The sequence below is a fragment of the Hypanus sabinus genome, chromosome 4, assembly GCF_030144855.1.
Source record: "Hypanus sabinus isolate sHypSab1 chromosome 4, sHypSab1.hap1, whole genome shotgun sequence".
Lineage (NCBI taxonomy): Eukaryota > Metazoa > Chordata > Chondrichthyes > Myliobatiformes > Dasyatidae > Hypanus > Hypanus sabinus.
Window position 1 is genome coordinate 78,363,502 of NC_082709.1, and position 18,728 is coordinate 78,382,229.

Here is an 18,728-nt window from a genome sequence, read left to right on the forward strand (position 1 = left end):
GTACTGGTCTGTGTTCTATGTTCTAGTTCTTTGTTCTACTCTGAATGACTGGAAGAAATAAATCTCAAGGTAGCATCTGCTGACCTATACGTACCTCGATAATATACTTACTTTGAACTTGGAACGTTTATTTTAAACTCCCGAAGGCAGGCAGGCTGTGTGGAGGTGTTGGCGTACGGGATTTAACAGACTGTAAACATCAGCAGAAGGGCAAAGGAGGAATGTGTGGCAGTGTTTCAGATTTGGAGTGTGGGGGGGTGCATTTTCATCAATGTGGTGTCCCTGACTGCCACCTAATTGTTGAGACATTGGTTCCTGCATCAATGGGAGCAGGGAGAGGCCATTCAGCCCCTGCAGTATGTTCTATCCTTCACTAAGTTTATGCCTTCGTTGCCACACGAGTTGCTAGGGTGGTTAAGAAGGTGTATGGTGTGTTGCCCTTTGTTAGTTAGGGAAATGAGTTCAAGAGCCACAAGGTAATGTTGCAGCTCTGTAAAACCCTGGTTGGACCACACTTAGAATATTGTGTTCAGTTCTGGATGCTTTATTATAGGAAGGATGTGGAAGCTTTAGAGAGAGGGCAGAGGAGATTTACCCAGATGCTGCCTGGATTAGAGACCGTGTCTTATGAGGGTAGGTTGAGTGAGTTTGGGCTTTTCTCTTTGGAGTGACAGAGGATGAGAGGTGGCTTGATAGAGGTGTACAAGATGATGAGAGGCATTGATCAAGTGGACAGCCAGAGGCTTTTTGCCAGGGTGGGAAGAGTTAATGCGAGTGGGCATAGCTTTAAGGTGGAAAGTATAGGTGGGATGTCAGAGCCGTGGGTGCCTGAAACACCCTGTCGGGGTGCTGGTAAGGGCAGATACAGTAGGGACATTTGAGTCTCTTAGATAGGCACATGGATGGTAGAAAAATGGAGGGCAATGTGGGAGGGAAGGGTTAGATTGATATTGCAGTAGGTTAAAAGATCAGCACAGCATTGTTGGCCGAAAGGCCTGTACAGTACTGTAGTGTTTTATGTTTTATGTTCCCTTTGTTCCCCCACACTTCCGGAAGCTATTCCAGTATTCTTAGTGAAGACTGTCCAGAGTCATTATTCACTGTTCCGTTCCCCGTTATAAATCTCCCCATTTATCACTGAGTCTTCATACAACTACAGGATTTCTTTACAAACTCATAGACAGTTTGCAAACCACTTATTCTTTTCTTTGAAACATTATCCACAAACTCTATTATTCCTCTTTTAAGTGTTTTGCTGAGCTCTTAATTATTCCCGTCTGCCAGTCTTACTGCTCTTTCTGAAACTTCACAGTTCTCCTCTCTTATACTCTGTCGGTAAATCTGGACTTTCTTGTTCCTGTTTCTCCGTCTTTCTCTCTCACACATTCACTCACACGTACACACTCACTCTCTTTCTATCTATCTATCTATCTATCTATCTATCTATCTATCTATCTGTCTATCTATCTATCTATCTATCTATCTATCTATCTATCTATATGTTTGTGTGTGTGTGTGTGTATCCCTCCCTTCCCTTTCTCTGCCTCTTTTCCTCTCACACACACACTCTCTAGCAGACACAAAAACACTCTCTCTCTTTCTCTCTCTCTCTCTCTCCCCCCCCCCCCCCATCTCTCACTCTCTCTCCCCCTTTCTTTCTCACTCTCTTTCCTTCATCTGGCCTTCATCAGTCAGGGGATTGTGTCTGGAAGTTGAGACTTTTGTTGCAGCTGTATGAGTTGTTGGGGAGGCCTCACTTGGAGTATGATCTTACAGAGTGGGTCACCCTGTTATTGGACAGATGTGGTTAAGCACAGGGAAGATTTCTGAGGAAGTTTCCGGAATTAGAGGGCTCAAGGTGTAGGGAAGGTTGGTCAGGGCCAGAACCAGAATCAGAGTCGATATTATCACTGGCCTTTGTTGGAAATCGATTGTTTTATGGTTGTATTTTATTAACCAGTCACCTGTATACAACTAAATGAAACGTCACTCCTCCGGGCTGAGGTGCATCGAGCCACACATAGCATGTACAGTTCTATTCCGATATATCACATGTCACTACAGTATTAGCCCAAGTGCCTGCGTGTTGTGGCCTGAAGGTTAATGGTTCATGGGGTGCTGTCCTGGGGCTACGTTTCCGCAAGAAAAAGAACAGAGCACTTGCTCATCTTACACTGGGTCTGCCATAGAAAAAGGCAAGTTAGACTGCCCTGCCTCACACTGGGTCAGTCGCCGACAAAAGCAGCCCAGCTTGTTTTCCAGGGAAAAGCACTGGAGAGCAGCATTGATGGGTCAGCCCCCAAACCAGCACGGATTCCAGCGCGTCTCTGTTCTCTCACACACTTCCTTCGCCGCCCTGGATGACAACAAGTGGTGCCGTGGCACGAGGGCCTTGACAACACAACAACTGAGACCGCGCAGTCCCCTCCCCCCGCATCAATCGCGCCAATGATCCAATGAGCCGGACTAGCAGTATCTTGTATTACCAGGGTCTTGCGATCACAGGAAAAATAGTTAAAACAAACATCAAAGTAACGTGGTGCACCCCAGTGCTGTAGCGATTAGCACAACACCTATACCGCTGGGAGCGTCGGAGTTCAGAGCTCTTCTGTAAGCAAGTTTGTACATTCCTCTCCGTGTGTGTGTGTGGGGGTTTCCTCCTGGTGATACAGTTTCCTCCCACAGTCCAAAGACGTACCATTGAGTAGGTTAATTGGTCGCTGTAAATTGTCTAGGGTCAAATTGGTGGGTTGTTGGGTGGCGTGACTCAAAGGGGCCCATTCTACGCTATTTCTCTAAATAGACAAAATTATAAATAAATAAAGTCCAAAAGGTGAAATAATGAGGAAGTGTTCATGGATTCATGGACGATGTCGGAGGGGAAGAATCTGTTTCTAAAACAGAGTGTGGGTCTTCCGGCTCCTGTCCTGTCTCCGCAATGAGGAGAGGGCATGTCTGGGAGGGTGAGGGTCCTTTGTGACCGCCTTCTTGGTGGCGGATGCTGCCTTCTCGAAGATGTCCTCAACGACAGGGAGGTCTGAATCTCCAAGCCTCCGCAGCTTCTTGTGATCCGGACAGCGACACAGCCAGTCAGAGTGCTCCCTACCACGCATCTGGAGGAATCTGCCAGGGTAGGTCCTACTCCTTGGAATGCAGGAGAAAGAAGAGTGACTTCATCAAAAATATTAACGTTATGAGAGACATGGGTAAGGTGGACTGTAACAATCTTTTCCCCAGGGGAGGGAGACCAAAGCTAAGGGGCATAGGTTTCGGGTGAGAGGGAAAAGATTTAAAAGGGACCTGATGGATAATTTTTTTCACCCAGAGCGTAGTGAGTGTATGGAACGAACTGCCAATTGAAGTGGTTGAGGCAGGTGCAATACTACCTTATGAGAAGTGTTCGGTTAGGTAAATGGAGAGATGAGTCTTGGAGGGAGATGGGCTGAATACGGAAAATTGGGACAAACTGGGTGGGCACCATGGTTGACATGAACCGGATGGAATAAAGGGTCTGTAACTGTGCAGTATTACTCCATGACTCTGACCGTCTCTGTCTCCCAGTCCCTCTCTGTCTCTCTATCCCTCAGCCTTTCTCACAGTGAGAAATACACACACACACTCTGTCCGTCTGTCTCTCTCCTTTCCTTTCTCACTCTCTATCTCTCTCTCTCTATTTCTCTCATTCCCTCTTTCTCTCCTTCCCTCTCTCTCATACCTCTCTATACATAACAAGAGAAGCTATAAATTAAAAACTCCAATTTTTTTACTAACATCACCCAACATCTTCCTCTTTCTCTCCTCTATTTTCCAAGAGGGTTGTGAGGGTGCAATAGACAATAGACAGTAGGTGCAGGAGTAGGCCATTCGGCCCTTCTAGCCAGCACCGCCATTCACTGTGATCATGGCTGATCATCCACAATCAGTACCCCGTTCCTGCCCTCTCCCCATATCCCTTGACTCCGCTATCTATAAGAGCTCTATCTAACTCTCTCTTGAATGCATCCAGAGACTTGGCCTCCACTGCCTTCTGGGGCAGAGCATTTCACATATCCACCACTCTCTGGGTGAAAAAGTTCTTCCGCATCTCTGTTCTAAATGGCCTACCCCTTATTCTTAAACTGTGGCCTCTAGTTCTGGACTCACCCATCAGCGGGAACATGCTTCCTGCCTCCAGCATGTCCAATCCCTTAATAATCTTATATGTTTCAATCAGATCCCCTTTCATCCTTCTAAATTCCAGTGTATACAAGCCCAGTCACTCCAAACTTTCAACATCTGACAGTCCCGCCATTCCGGGAATTAACCTTGTGAACCTACGCTGCACTCGCTCAATAGCAAGAATGTCCTTCCTCAAATTTGGAGACCAAAACTGCACACAATACTCCAGGTGGGGTCTCACCAGGGCCCTGTACAGCTGCAGAAGGACCTCTTTACTCCTATACTCAATTCCTCTTGTTATAAAAGCTAGCATGTCATTAGCTTTCTTCACTGCCTGCTGTACCTGCATGCTTGCTTTCATTGACTGATACACAAGAACACTTAGATCTCATTGTACTTCCCCTTTTCCTAACTTGACTCCATTTAGATAGTAATCTGCCTTCCTGTTCTTGCCACCAAAGTGAATAACCTCACATTTACCCACATTAAACTGCATCTGCCATACATTTGCCCGCTCACCCAACCTGTCCAAGTCACCCGGCATTCTCATAACATCCTCCTGACATTTCACACTGCCACCCAGCTTTGTGTCATCAGCAAATTTGCCAATGCTACTTTTAATCCCTTCATCTAAATCATTAATGTATATTGTAAACAGCTACGGTCCCAGCACCGAACCTTGCGGTATCCCACTGGTCACAGCCTGCCATTCCGAAAGGGACCCGTTAATCGCTACTCTTAGTTTCCTGTCAGCCAGCCAATTTTCAATCCATGTCAGTACTCTGCCCCCAATACCATGTGCTCTAATTTTGCCCACCAATCTCCTATGTGGGACTTTATCAAAAGCTTTCTGGAAGTCCAGGTACACTACATCCACTGGCTCTCCCTTGTCCATTTTCATAGTTACATCCCCAAAAAACTCCAGAAGATTAGTCAAGCATGACTTCCCCTTCATAAATCCATGCTGACTCGGATTGATCCTTCTACTGTTATCCAAATGTGTTGTAATTTCCTCTTTTATAGTTGACTCCAGCATCTTTCCCACCACTGACGCCAGGCTAACCGGTCTATAATTCCCTGTTTTCTCTCTCCCTCCTTTCTTGAAAAGTGGGACAACATTAGCCACCCTCCAATCAGCAGGAACTGTTCCTGAATCCATAGAACATTGGAAAATGATTACCAATGCGTCCACGATTTCTAGAGCCACCTTTTTAAGTACCCTGGGATGCAGACCATCAGGTCCCGGGGACTTATCAGCCTTCAGACTCAACAGTCTATCCAACACCGTTTCTTGCAGCGGAGAGAGCGAGTGTGAGGGGCAGTGAGGTGGAGGTAGGAGGCGGGGGGGGGGGGGGGGGGGGCGGAGGGAGTGGGAAGCCCGAAGACTGAACTTGACACTTTTGACATTGGACTTGTGTGAGAACTCTCGATTCATACTGATTTTAGATAGGGCTCTCTGAAAGTCCTGAGTGCCGTTGGCTGGTTCACCTTTGGAGAGCGGAACGGATAAACTCGCTTTTGTTGGGGTGACTGAGGAGCGCCCCACCCAGACCCTCAAACGCACAGTAGGTTTGCAGGTTCAGTACAGGCAAAGGCTGGGGTTCAATGTATTTGTCCCAAAGACAGTAAGACATAGGCCATTTGGCCCATCAACTCTACTACACCATTCCACCATTCCGCAGACCCCTCGGTCATTAAACCACAGGGATTCCCAACCTGGGGTCCGTGGACCTCTCAGATAATGGTCAGGTTCTGGGGCATAAAAAAGATCGGGAAATGAGAGGCAGAAACGGAATCAGGTTTATCATCACTGACACATCATGAAATGTGTTTCTTTGTGACAGTAGTACAGCACAATGCGTAAACACAGGATAGGTTACAAAAATAATTAAACATTACAGAAAAGGAACAGTGGGGTCGTGTTCATGGGTTCATGGGCCATTCAAAAATAAGATGGTGGTGGAAGAAACATTTGGTGGGTGTGTGGAATGCGCTGCCAGGGATGGTGTTAGAGGTAGGTACAAGAAACTCTTAGATAGGCACATGGTTGATAGAATAATGGAGGGGCCATCTGGCAGGGAAGGGATGGAATAATCTTAGAGTAGATTAAGAGGTTAGCAGAACCTCATGGGCTGAAGAGTCTGAACTGTACGGTACTGTCCTAAGTTCTTTTGTTACGGAGTGTGGTTCATCAGGCTCCTGTACGTCCCAGAATGTGAAGCTCCTAAGAAGGTCTTTGACAAGGTGCCGTTTCGCAAGGTAAGAGTCCATGGTATTACAGGAAGGATACGAACGTGGATAGGAGATTGGCTGACTGGCAGGAGACAAAGATGGGGAATTAATGTGGTCTTTTCTGATAGGCTGCTGGTGATTAGTGGTGTTCTCCAAGGATCAGTGTCTGGCCCGATTCTTTTCACATTATATGGCATTGATTTAGATGGCAGCATTGACAGCTTTGTGGCCAAGTTTGTGGACAATATGAAGATAGGTGGAAGGACAGCTAGTGTTGAGAAATCAGGGAGCCTGCAGAAGAACTTAGATTGGGAGAATGGGCAAAGTATTGGCAGATGGAATATAGCGTAGGGAGCTGTATGGTTATACACTTTGGTAGAGGGATAAAGATGTAGATGTTTTTCTAAATGGAAAGAAAATTCAAAAATCAAAAGTTTAAAAGGACTTTGGAGTCCTCATGTAGGATGCCTTAAAGGTTAACTTCCAGGCTGAGTCTGTGGTGAGAAGGCAAATGCAATGTTGGCATTCGTTTTAAGAGGACTAGAATAAAAACCAAGGATGTAATGCTAAAGATTGACAAGGCATCCGTCAGACTACACGTGGAGTATGGGCCCCTTATCTATGAAAAGCATTGGAGACGGTGCGGAGGAGGCTCACAAGAATGATTCAGGGAATAGGTATATGGACAGGAAAGGAGTGGAGGGTTATGGGCTGAGTGCGGGTAGGTGGGACTAGGTGAGATTAAGGGTTCGGCACGGACTAGGAGGGCCAAGATGGCCTGTTTCCATGCTGTGATTGTTATATGGTTATATGGTTATACTCTGTGATTTTTATATATGGCCTGGATGAGGAGGTGGAGGGATGAGTTAGTAAATTTGCTGATGACACAAAGGTTGGGGGTGTTGTGGATAGTGTGGAGGGCTGTCAGAGGTTACAGCAGGACATTGATAGGATGCAAAACTGGGCTGAGAAGTGCCAGATTAAGTTCAACCCAGATAAGGGTGAGGTGGTTCATTTTGGTAGGTCAAATATGATGGCAGAATATAGTATTAATGGTAAGACTCTTGGCAGTGTGGAGGATCAGAGGGATCTTGGGGTCTGAGTCCATAGGACACTCAAAGCTGCTGCGCAGGTTGACTCTGTGGTTAAGAAGGCGTACGGTGTATGGGCCTTCATCAGTTGTGGGATTGAGTTTAAGATCCGAGAGGTAATGTTGCAGCTATATAGGACCCTGGTCAGACCCCACTTGGAGTACTGTGCTCAGTTCTGGTCGTCTCACTGCAGGAAACACGTGGAAACCATAGAAAGGGTGCAGAGGAGATTTACAAGGATGTTGCCTGGATTGGGGAGCATGCCTTATGCAAACAGGTTGAGTGAACTCGGCCTTTTCTCCTTGGAGCGACGGAGGATGAGAGGTGACCTGATTGAGGTGTGTAAGATGATGAGAGGCAATGGTTGTGTGGATAGTCAGAGGCTTTTTCCCAGGGCTGAAATGGCTAACACAAGAGGACACAGGTTTAAGGTGCTGGGGAGTAGGTACAGAGGAGATATCAGGGGTAAGTTTTTTTACTCAGAGAGTGGTGAGTGTGTGGAATGGGCTGCCAGTAATGGTGGTGGAGGCGGCTACGATAGGGTGTTTTAAGAGACTCCTGGACAGGTAGATGGAGCTCAGAGAAATACAGGGTTGTGGGTAACCCTAGTAATTTCCAAGGTAGGGACATGTTTGGCACAACTTTGTGGGCCGAAGGGCCTGTATTGTGCTGTAGGCTTCCTGTGTTTCTATGTCTTAAGGTTTTTGGTTCATGTATATATTTGTGCATTAACACTACCCAATGTCTCAGCACTTCACAAGCTCTCAGATGGATTGGCTTGAGCACAGGGTGATGGCATCTCTTGTTTCTCCACATAGTCTTTCACTGCCACCTTACCCCACACCCCTCACCTCGTGTGCTGTTCCCCTTTCAGCCTGATGACCGTGAAGCCCCCAGCTGCCATACCTTCCATGCAAAGACGTACAAGAAGCTGAAGGCATGTGTGGCGTGTGAACAGATGATCACCACAGACGGCAGCGTTTGTCGCGGTGAGTCTCCAATAAGTTCCTTCATCTCATCGTCTACATTCCCTGGGAAATCGATGTGTCTCTGCCCTGGGGTGTCTTTGTCCCTTCTCCTTCTGTGTGACTCCCATGTATCTGTCTATAATCACTCTGCATCTCCCCCGTCTCTCTGTCTGTCCCTGTCCCTCCATCTCTCTCTATCTGTCCATCTCCATCTGTCTCTCTCTGTCCATCCCTCTCCCTCTGACTCTCTCCCTCTGTCTCTCTTCCTCTGTCTCTCTGCATCTGTCTGCCTGTCTCTCTATCTGTCCCTCTGACTTTCTCCGTCTGTTTGTGTCTCTGTCTGTCCCTGTTCCACTCTCTCTGTCTATCTGTCTCTCTCCCTCTCTTTCACTCTCCATCTGTCTCTGTCTCTCTGTGACTACACTTACCTACGTGTGATCTTCAGCCCCTCTCCCTCTAATTCTGTCTGTGACTGTGTCTACGGGTCCTTTTCCTCTCTATCTGTTCAGCTTCCTTCATGTGTTCCTTCAATATCTCCGTCAGTCTATGTGTCCCTCTCGTCTCATCTCTCTGTCCTTATCTGAGTGTGTGTGTGTGTGTGTGTGTGTTTGTGTGTGTGTGTGTGTGTACGTGTGTGTGTACGTGTGTGTGTGTGTGTGTGAGTGTGTGTGTGTGTGTGAGAGAGAGAGAGAGTACCCTGCTCCTGCAGGAGGAGGGTTAGTAAGAAGCTGGGAGTTGATAGGTGGAAGACGTAAAGATCACTACCTTCTTATTTCAAAAGTTCAAAGTATATTAATTAACAAAGTATGTATACTACATACAACCTTGAGATTCATCTCCTCACAGACAGCCACAAAACAAAGAAACCCAACAGCTCATTAAAAAAGTCCTTCATTCTCCCTCCACACTCACCCACCTACTCCCTCTCCTGGCTTTACCTACCACCTGTACTCTTCCTCCTCCCCCACCTCCTTATGCTGGCTTCTGCCCCCTCCCTTCCCAACCCTGAAGAAGGGTCTTGGTCTGAAATGCCATCTGTTTATTCCCCTCCATTGATGCCTCCTGACCCCCCCGAGTTCCTCCAGCATTTTGTCTGCGTTATTGAATGAGGAATTTGCTCAGAATGTGATCCTGCACTGCCCCTGTGTGGCCACTCCCAGAAACACTGTGGCTCAACGGGCTGGATGTTGTACCTGGGCCGAGGGTCACAGGCTCAGAATAAGGTCGTAGAGATACAGAACAGTCCAGCGCAGAAACAGATCCTTTGGCTGATCTAGACCATAACAACTAGGCTCACCCCGTTGACCTGCACCGTCCATAGCTCACCATAATCCTTTCATCCATACTCTTACCTAAACTTCTTTCACAAGTGGAAATCAAACCTGACTCCACCACAATTCGTTTCATTCTCGCACCACCCTCTGAAGGAGTTTCCCCCCATCCCCCTTAAATATTTCACCTTTCACCCGTAAATCACAACCTCTAGTTCTTGATTCACCCAACCTCAGCGGAAAAAGCCTGCTTCCATTTACCCTATCTATACCCCTCATAATTTTACATATCAAAACACCTCTTATTCTCTTATGCTCCAGTGCCATAAGAGAATGTTATAGAGTCATAGAACACTACAGCACTGAAACAGGCCATTCGGCCCATCTAGTCCATGCTGTTGTTATTCCATCTCGTCCCATCTATGTGAAACATAGCCCTCCACACCCATCGCACCCATGTACCTATCCAGACTTCTCCCGCAATGTTGTAATCGAACCCACATCCACCACTTCCGCTGGCAGCTCGTTCCACACTCTCACCACCCTCTGAGTGAAGATTCCCCCTCAGGTACCCCTTAAATATTTCACCTTTCACCCTTAACCAATGACCTCTAGTTCTAGTCTCACTCAGTGGGGAAAGCCTACTTGCATTTAACCTATCTATGCCCCCGTGACTCTGTACTGTATACCTCTATCAAATCTCCTCTCATTCACCTATCCCAAGTGTTCCTCAATTGGGACTAAGATGAGGAGGGACACCTTGAGGAAGGGGAGCAAGGTGAAGTCTCACCAGTCTGGTTCCAGTGAGGATGGGTCAGGAGAGATGCTGACACGTGGGGAGACGTGAGTAAATTGGAACTACATTCAGTGGCCGCTGTATCAGGTACACCTGTACACCTGCTTATTAATGCAAATATCTAAACAGCCAATCACGTGGCAACAACTCAAAGCACAAAAGCATGCAGACATGGTCAAGATGTTCAGTTGTTGTTCAGACCAAACATCAGAATGGGGAAGAAATGTGATCTGAGTGACTTTGACTGTGGAATGATTGTTGGTGCCAGATGGGGTGGTTTGAGTATCTCAGAAGCTGCTGATCTCCTGCGATATTCACATGCAACACAGTCTCTAGAGTTTAGAGAGAATGGAGCAAAAATCAAAACAGATCCTGTAAGTCGTGGTTCCATGGGAGAAAACTCCTTGTTAACGAGCGAGGTCAGAGGAGAATGGCCAGACTGGTTTCAACTGATAGGAAGGTGACAGTAACTCAAATAACCACACATTACACCAGTGGAGTGCATAGGGCATTTCTGAATGCACAACACATTGAACCTTAAAGTGGATGGGCTACAGCAGCAGAAGACCATGAACATACATGTAGTGGCCATTTTGTTGGGTCCAGGGGGTACATTACAAAGTGGCCATTGAGGCTATTCCAGGTCTGTTTTCTCATGACAGCCAGTTGTCAATCCATGCTAACACACTTCCTCTGATACCGTGGGTCTTTAATTTACACACCAGCCTCTTTTTTGGCACCTTGTCATGTGTTGTTTGGAAATCTAGATACACTTCATCAACAGGATTCCCCAAACAACACTCTGGCATGTCCTCAAAGAAACTGAGCAAATTTGTCAGGCGTGATTCACTTTCATTAAAACATCTTGTCCAGGTTTAATTATATTCAACCTCCCTAAATGGTAAGCTATTTCCTCTTTGATTATTGGTTCTAAGACTTTGTCGGTATTAGCTGTTAAACTGAGCTGCAGTTCCCTGGTGTTGGATCTGACTGTCTAATTGTTATCTTCGTTGCAGCTTAACAATTGATTGTCTGTTTGTGTTTGAAGAAGGTCTGACATACACGTAACAGTTTGTTAGGATTCCTAGTGGCCGTAGAATGTTATTGCTGATGTTCAGAGTGCCCCCTAATGGTTACATTGGTATAATCCCGAAAGCTCTATGAAGCTTCTCTTGGTGCGACATGACTGCATTATTTGAACCCTGGTGCATGTAATTGGATGACTCTTATCTTCGGATGTAGATGGAATTTTCCTTCTCTACAGTGAGTCGTGTAAAAAGAGCTGCACCACAGGGAAATGCCATCTTAGTTTGTTTTGCTTTTATCTCGCTTTGCTTCGCAGAACTCTATTAATGTCCATTTCAGTTTTCCTTTGTTCTATCAACAGTAAAATGATCATGAAGCAAAGATTTCTGTGCCTCTTTCCTGACTTAAACATAGAACAGTACAGCGCAGGAACAGGCCATTCACCCCACAATGTTGTGCTGAACCAGCTAAAAATCAAATCAAAAATACCCAAACACTAATCCCTCCTACCTACACCATGTCCATATCCCTCCATCCACGTGCCTATCCAAACGTCTCTAATGTATTTGCCTCTACCACTATTCCAGGCATCCACCACTCTCTGAGTAAAAAACTTACTCCTCACATCCCCCTTGGACCTACCCCTCTCACCTCCAATGCATGCCCTCTGGTATCAGACATTCCGACCCTGGGAAACAGATACTCCATGTCTACTCTATCTGTGCCTCTCATAATCTTGCATCAGATCTCCCCTCAGCCTTCGACGCTCCAAGGGAAACAACCCACGTTTATCCAGCCTCTCGTGACAGCACATACCCTCTAAACCAGGAGGCACCCTGGTAAACCTCTTCTGCACCCTCTCCAAAGCCTCAACATCCTTCCTGTAGTGGGGCGACCAGAACTGTACCCAATACTCCAGATGTGGCCTAACCAGAGCTTCAACTAATAAAAGCAAGGATTCCATAGGCCTTCTTAACCATCCTATCAACCTGCGTAGCCACTTTCAAGGAGCTATGAACTTGGATCCCGGGGTCCCTCTGGTAAACAAAACTGTTAAGGATCTTGCCCTTGACAGTGCACTCTCTCCTTGCATTTGTCCTACCAAGGTGCAAAACCTTACATTTATCTGGGTTAAACTCCATCTGCCATCTCTCTGCCCATATCTGCAACTGATTTATATCGTACTGTATTCTTTGACAGTCTTCTACACTGTCCACAACTCCACCAATCTTGGTATCATCTGCAAATTTACTAACCCACCCGTCTACATTTTCATCCAGGTCATTTCCATCACAAACAGCAGAAGCCCCAGCACAGACCCTTGTGGAACTCCACTAGTTCTAGATCTCCAGCTCGAATAAATCCCTTCAACCACTACCCTCTGTCTTCTATACGTAAGCCAGTTCTGAATCCAAACAGTTGGTTCACTGCAGACTCCATCCATTTTAACCTTCAGGATTAGCCTTCCATGAGGGACTTTGTCAAACATTTTACTAAAATCCATGTAGACAACATCCACTGCCCTACCCTCATCAATCCGTCTTGTCATTTTGTCAAAAAAACTCAGTCAAGTTGGTAAGGCATGGCCTGCCTGACACAAAGCCATGCTGGCTCTCCCTAATTATTTCATGGGTTTCCAAATGCTCATCTATCCGGGCCCTGAGAATTTTCTCCAGCAATTTCCCTACGTGAGACTCACCGATCTATAGTTACCAAGATTTTCCCTTCTTCCCTTCTTAAAAAGAGGTACAACATTAGCCACTTTCTAGATTTCCAGGACCTTATCTGCAGCTAAAGATGCTGGTCAAGGGCCCAGCAATCTTATCTCTTGCCTCCTTCAAAAACCTCAGGTAAACCCCATCAGGTGCTGGGGATTTATCCACCTTAATACTCATTAGGAGGCTCAATGCTTCCTCCTCCTTGACCTCTAAACACCCGAACATATTTATATACTCAGCATTGATCACCTGGTCTGCCATGTCCTTTTCCTTGGTAAACACTGAAGCAAAGTACTCATTAAGTACCTCACTCACAATCTCTGCATCCAAGCAAATGTTCCCCCCTCCCTACTTTATCCTTGAGTGGTCCCTCTCTCTCCCAAGTTATCCTCTTTCTCTTGATGTATGTATAGAATGCCTTGGGATTCACCTTAATCCGACTTGCCAGGGACTTCCATGGCCCCTCCTGGCTTTCCTCATTCCCTTCTCTAGTTCTTTTCTGGCTTCTTTAAACTCCTCAAGTGCTCCATTTGATCCCAACTTCTGAAGCTTTACATGCTTCTCCTTTTTCCTCTTGACTAAATCCATCACTTCTCTGGACATCAAAGATTCTCCTTCCTTCTAACAGGGACATAGCTTTCCTGTACTCTGTGCTCTTGATCTTTAAACACCCTCCGCATAGCCAGTGTGGACTTGCCAAAAAAAATGTTCCCAATGACCTCTTCTTAGTCCCTGCCTAATGCTCTCGTGATTTTCCCTGCTCCAATTTTAAACTCTCCCACAAGTACCTTATCTATAGAATTCCTGAAAGTCAGGGAGTTGTGGTCAGTGTTCCCTAACTGCTCACCCACTGAAAGGTCAGTCAGCTGGCCAGGCTCAGTACCCAGCACCAGGTCCAGGACAGCCCCTCCTCTTGATGGGCCATCTGTTTATTGAATGAAAAATCCTTCTGGATACACTTAATGGATTCTGCCACATCTAAGCCCTTACATCAAGGGTGTCAAACTCATTTTAGGCCTTGAGTTTGATACCTATGCCTTACATTAAGAAGGTCTCAGTTTATATTAGGCAAGTTGAAATCTCCCATGACAACAACCCTGTTATTTTTACAGAGTTCCTTAATCTGCTTACATATCTGTTCCTGAATCTGCCGGGGGCTGCTGGGGGGAGGGGGTCTGTATTACAACCCCATCAGTGTGATTGCACCCTTCCCATTCCTGAGTTACACCCAAATGGACTCAGTGTCTGACCCCTCTCCCCTGAGTGAAGCTGTGATATTGTCCCTGATTAATAGTGCAACATTCACCACCCCCCCCCCCACCAACCCTGACTCTTTTACCTCTTCCTCTATTCTTTCTAAAACTTCAAAAACCAGGTACATTTATCACCCATTCCTGCCCTTCCCTCAGCCTACAACATCATAGTTCCATGTACTGATCCATGCTCGATGTTCATTACTCTTACCCATAATACTCCCAACATTAAAATATTAACGTTTCAAATGATCCGGCCCATCATACCTGTAATTTCAATTTTGCCTTTCAATACTTTCCCTGACATCTACCCTCTGATCTGATCCTTCCCTTACTGACCTGGGGTTCTGGTTGCCAGCCCCTTGCACAACTAGTTCAAACTCTCCCAGGTAGCATCAGCAAACCTCCCAGCCAGGATGCTGGTCACCCTCCAGTTCAGGCAACCCATTCCTCTCGAACAGGTCGCCCATTCCCCAGAAACAGTTCCAAGGATCCAAGAACTCGAGACCCTCTCTCCTGCACCATCTCCCCAGCCACTAATTCACCCATGCTATCACCCCATTCCTACCTGCACTGGCCCTTGGCATGGGGAGTAATCTGGAGATTACAATCTTGGAGGTCCTTCCCTTCAGCCTCTTTCCTAACTCTACACTCACAGTGTACAACCTCTTCCCCTTTTCTGCCGATGTCATTGGTGCCAATGTGCACCACGACCTCTGGCTGTTCACCTTCCTTCTTGAGAGTGTCCTGCAGCCGCTCGGATAAATCCTGGACTGGAGCATACAGAAGGCAACACACCGTCCTACTGGCTCTTTTGTGGCCACAGGATTTCCTTTCTGTCTCCCAACTATCGAGTTCCCTGTAAGTACTGCACTGTCTGACCTTCAGGCTCAGAGCTGGCCACGTTGCTGGCCGCTGCCATGATCCGATGGGCCATCCGCCCCAGCAGTATCCAAAGGGATATACTTGTTGCTGAAGGGAATGGCCACGGGGAAACCCTGGCACTGACTTCCTTCTCCCTTTACTCTCCTGTTGGTCACCCACCTACTGTCCAAAGCCTGTACTCTGGGTTTGACCATCTCTCACAAGTCTCGTCTATTACGTCTTCAGCCTCCCCAATGTTCCTGAGTGCACCCAATTCCAGCTCCAACTGCTCGACACTGTCATTCAGGCGTTGAACTTGGATGCATTTCCCGCAGATACGGTTATCCAGTAAAACTGTCAGCTATCCCGAATTCCCACATCTGACAGGAAGAGCATTCCATCCTGACTGAAAAGGGTTTGCCCCTCCTTCACCGTGCCAAAGCCTCGCACTCTGTGACTGGCCCACTCCAACAATGGCCGCTGCACTCGAGCCTGCCCTTCTTTTATCTGCAGCTGAAGTTAGCTTCTGATGCTGACGTTTTCCACACCTGTGCAGCCCGAGAAGACTGGCTTTGGCTGAATCTGCTCCCTTTATCCCCTCTCTCCAGACGTCCACGGGGCCCTGACACCGATACTCACACTCCCAGCCCCTGAGCTGCCAAAAAAAAAGAACTTTGGATTCAAGCACAGGAATCCAGCACTGGCTTCTCTTTTTCTACTTTGTTGAAGAAGCGAGTCACGTTGATTGTTTTTCAATCTCTGGTACCCTCCCAGAGTTTAGCAAGCTATAAAAGTTTCAGTTACCGTCTCTGCAGCCAGCTCTGTGCAGTCCATCAGCTGTCCGTGCTGCTACCGCAAAATTGACAAACTTTATGACATTTGCCGGTGATATTAAACCTGATTCTGATTCTGACCCACAATGTTGTACTGAAACTTCAACCCATTGCAAGATCAATCTAACCCTTCACTCCTACACAGCCCCCCGTTTTCTACCATTCATGTGCCTCCCTAAGTCTCTTAAATGTCCCTATTGTATCTGCCCCCACCACCACCCCTGACAGTGTGTTCCAAGCACACTTCATGCTCTGTGACATCTCCCCTATACTTTCATCAAAACACCTTAAAATTATGTCCGTCATATTAGCCATTTCCACCCTGGGAAAAGGTCTCTGGCTGTTCACTCAATCTATACCTCTTGTACACCTCTATCAAGCCCCCTCTCATCCTCCTTTGTCAACTTTTATCCTCTTTCACACTAAAGAGAAAAGGCCTAGCTCACTCAACCTATTCTGATAAGACATGCAGCATCCTGGCGAATCTCCTCCGCACCCTCTCTAATCCAGGCAGCATCCTGGCGAATCTCCTCTGCACCCTCCCTAATCCAGGCAGCATCCTGGTAAATCTCCTCTGCACCCTCTCGAAAACTTCCACATCCTTCGATCAGAACTGAACACAATACTCCAAGTGGGGTCTAGCCAAGCTTTTATAGAGCTCTTGAACTCAATCCTGCAGCTAATAAAGGCCAGCACACCACAAACTTGCTCAACTACCCTTCCCACTTTTCTGGGTGGAACTCCATCTGCCACTTCTCAGCCCAGCTCTGCATTCTGTCAATATCCCATTGTAACTTATGACAACCTTCTACGCCATCCACAACTCCACCAACCTTTGTGTTATCTGCAAACTTACCGACCCACCCTTCCACTTCCTCATCCAAGTCATTTATGAAAATCACAAACAGCAGGGGTCCCAGAACAGATCCTTGTGGAATTCCACTGGTCACCAACTTTCAGACAAAACACTCTCCATATAGTACCGCCCTCCGTATGGCCATGCCTCCTGATTTTCTGAATGAGCCTACTGTGGGGAACTTTATCAATTGCCTTACTGAAATCCATATACACCACATCCACTGCTTTGCCTTCATCACTGTGCTTTGTCACATGCTTAAAGAATTCAATCAGGCTCCTGAGGCATGACCTGCCCTCAGAAAGCCATGCTGACTATCCCTAATCAGACTATGTTTCTCCAAACGCTTTTCAATCCCGTCTCGAAGAATTGTCTCCAGAAGTTTCCCCTTCACTGGCGTAAGACTTACTGGTCTATAATTCCCAAGATTATCTCTATTATTTTTCCTGGACAATGGAATAACATTTGCTTCCCCCCAGCCTTCTGATACTAGTGGCCAGTGAAGCTTTTTCCTTAATTATACCCACCAAGGATTTTCTCATTCCCCCTTCTAGCTCCCGTTTCCATTCCTGAACCCTTTCCTGGTTACCTTGTGACTCTCTAGAGCCCTGCCTGATCCTTGCTTCCTAGAGCTTAGGTAAACCTCTTTCCTCGTCTTGATTAGATCTTCTACTTCTCTTGCCAGCCACAGTTCCTTCACCTTGATTGGACAAACCTATCTGGAGCCCCCAGCCAGGCGCTCCCTAAAAATCCTCCACATTTCTGGAGTAAATCCATTCCCAATTTATGCTCCCAAGTTCCTGCCTATTCCCTTCTCCTTCAATAAATACTTCCCCACGCTCTCTGCTCCTGTCCCTGTCCAAGACTGTGGTGAAGACCAAAATGCTCACCCACCGAGAGATCTGAAACCGGACCAGGCTCACTGCTAGTACCAGATCCAGCAAGGCCTCTCCTCTAGTTGGCCAGACTACATAATGTTTCTCTGCCATGGTGCTCTATGACTCTCTGACTTAGAGATGACCTTCTTGGATAGCACGGACTAGTTGGGCCGAAGAGCCTGTTCCAGAGCTGTACAACTCTATAAGTGAGGAGTCTGGTTTCTCGTAGATGCAGATGAACACACTAAGTGCCAGATCTTCTTAGTAGAGGTGATGGGTTGGCTATGGCCTTGACTGGGGAGTGGTTTCTCAGCCCTCACTGTCCACCCCCCCCCGCCCACATTACTATCCTGATGGAGAGATAGTTACCCCACTGCGAGTTGCAGTAATGTTTACACTCGAGGATTTGCGAGCTGTGAAAACTTAGTGTGTGGCCACTGTTCTTTGGCCTTCTGGGTTCATGGAAAGTCAGGGCATCTTGGTTCCCTGTTAATGTGTAACCCTCTCGGCTGGTTTAACAATCAGTCATGTATTGTGGACAGGAATGGTTTCAACCAATCCTTGAACACCGCCAATAACCCTGTCCTATAAGTGTGCTCACCTGGTTCAGAGTAATTAGTAACTCTCTATTACTAATGATTGAACCAGGAGTGACCCTTAAGTCACTCTCCTCGTGGAGGGTGTCTAACTCAGGGATCGGCCTGTCATGGAGAAGGGTTCGGAGGCCTGGTGCCTGGCTCCTCCACAACACGAGATTGGGTGGTCCTGACTGCCAAGATTGAGG

At 46.9% G+C, this 18,728-nt stretch overlaps 1 protein-coding gene across 4 annotated transcripts in view; it reads left to right on the forward strand.

The window, feature by feature from the left end:
- The window catches only part of LOC132392916 (tensin-1-like), a 389,673-nt gene that overhangs the window by 40,161 nt on the left and 330,784 nt on the right, over positions 1 to 18,728 (forward strand). For all 4 annotated transcript variants that reach the window (XM_059967484.1, XM_059967486.1, XM_059967485.1 and 1 more), the window contains exon 2: positions 8,356 to 8,470. In XM_059967484.1, coding sequence (XP_059823467.1) covers positions 8,356 to 8,470 — 115 coding nt within the window. The remainder of the gene's footprint in view (positions 1 to 8,355; positions 8,471 to 18,728) is intronic.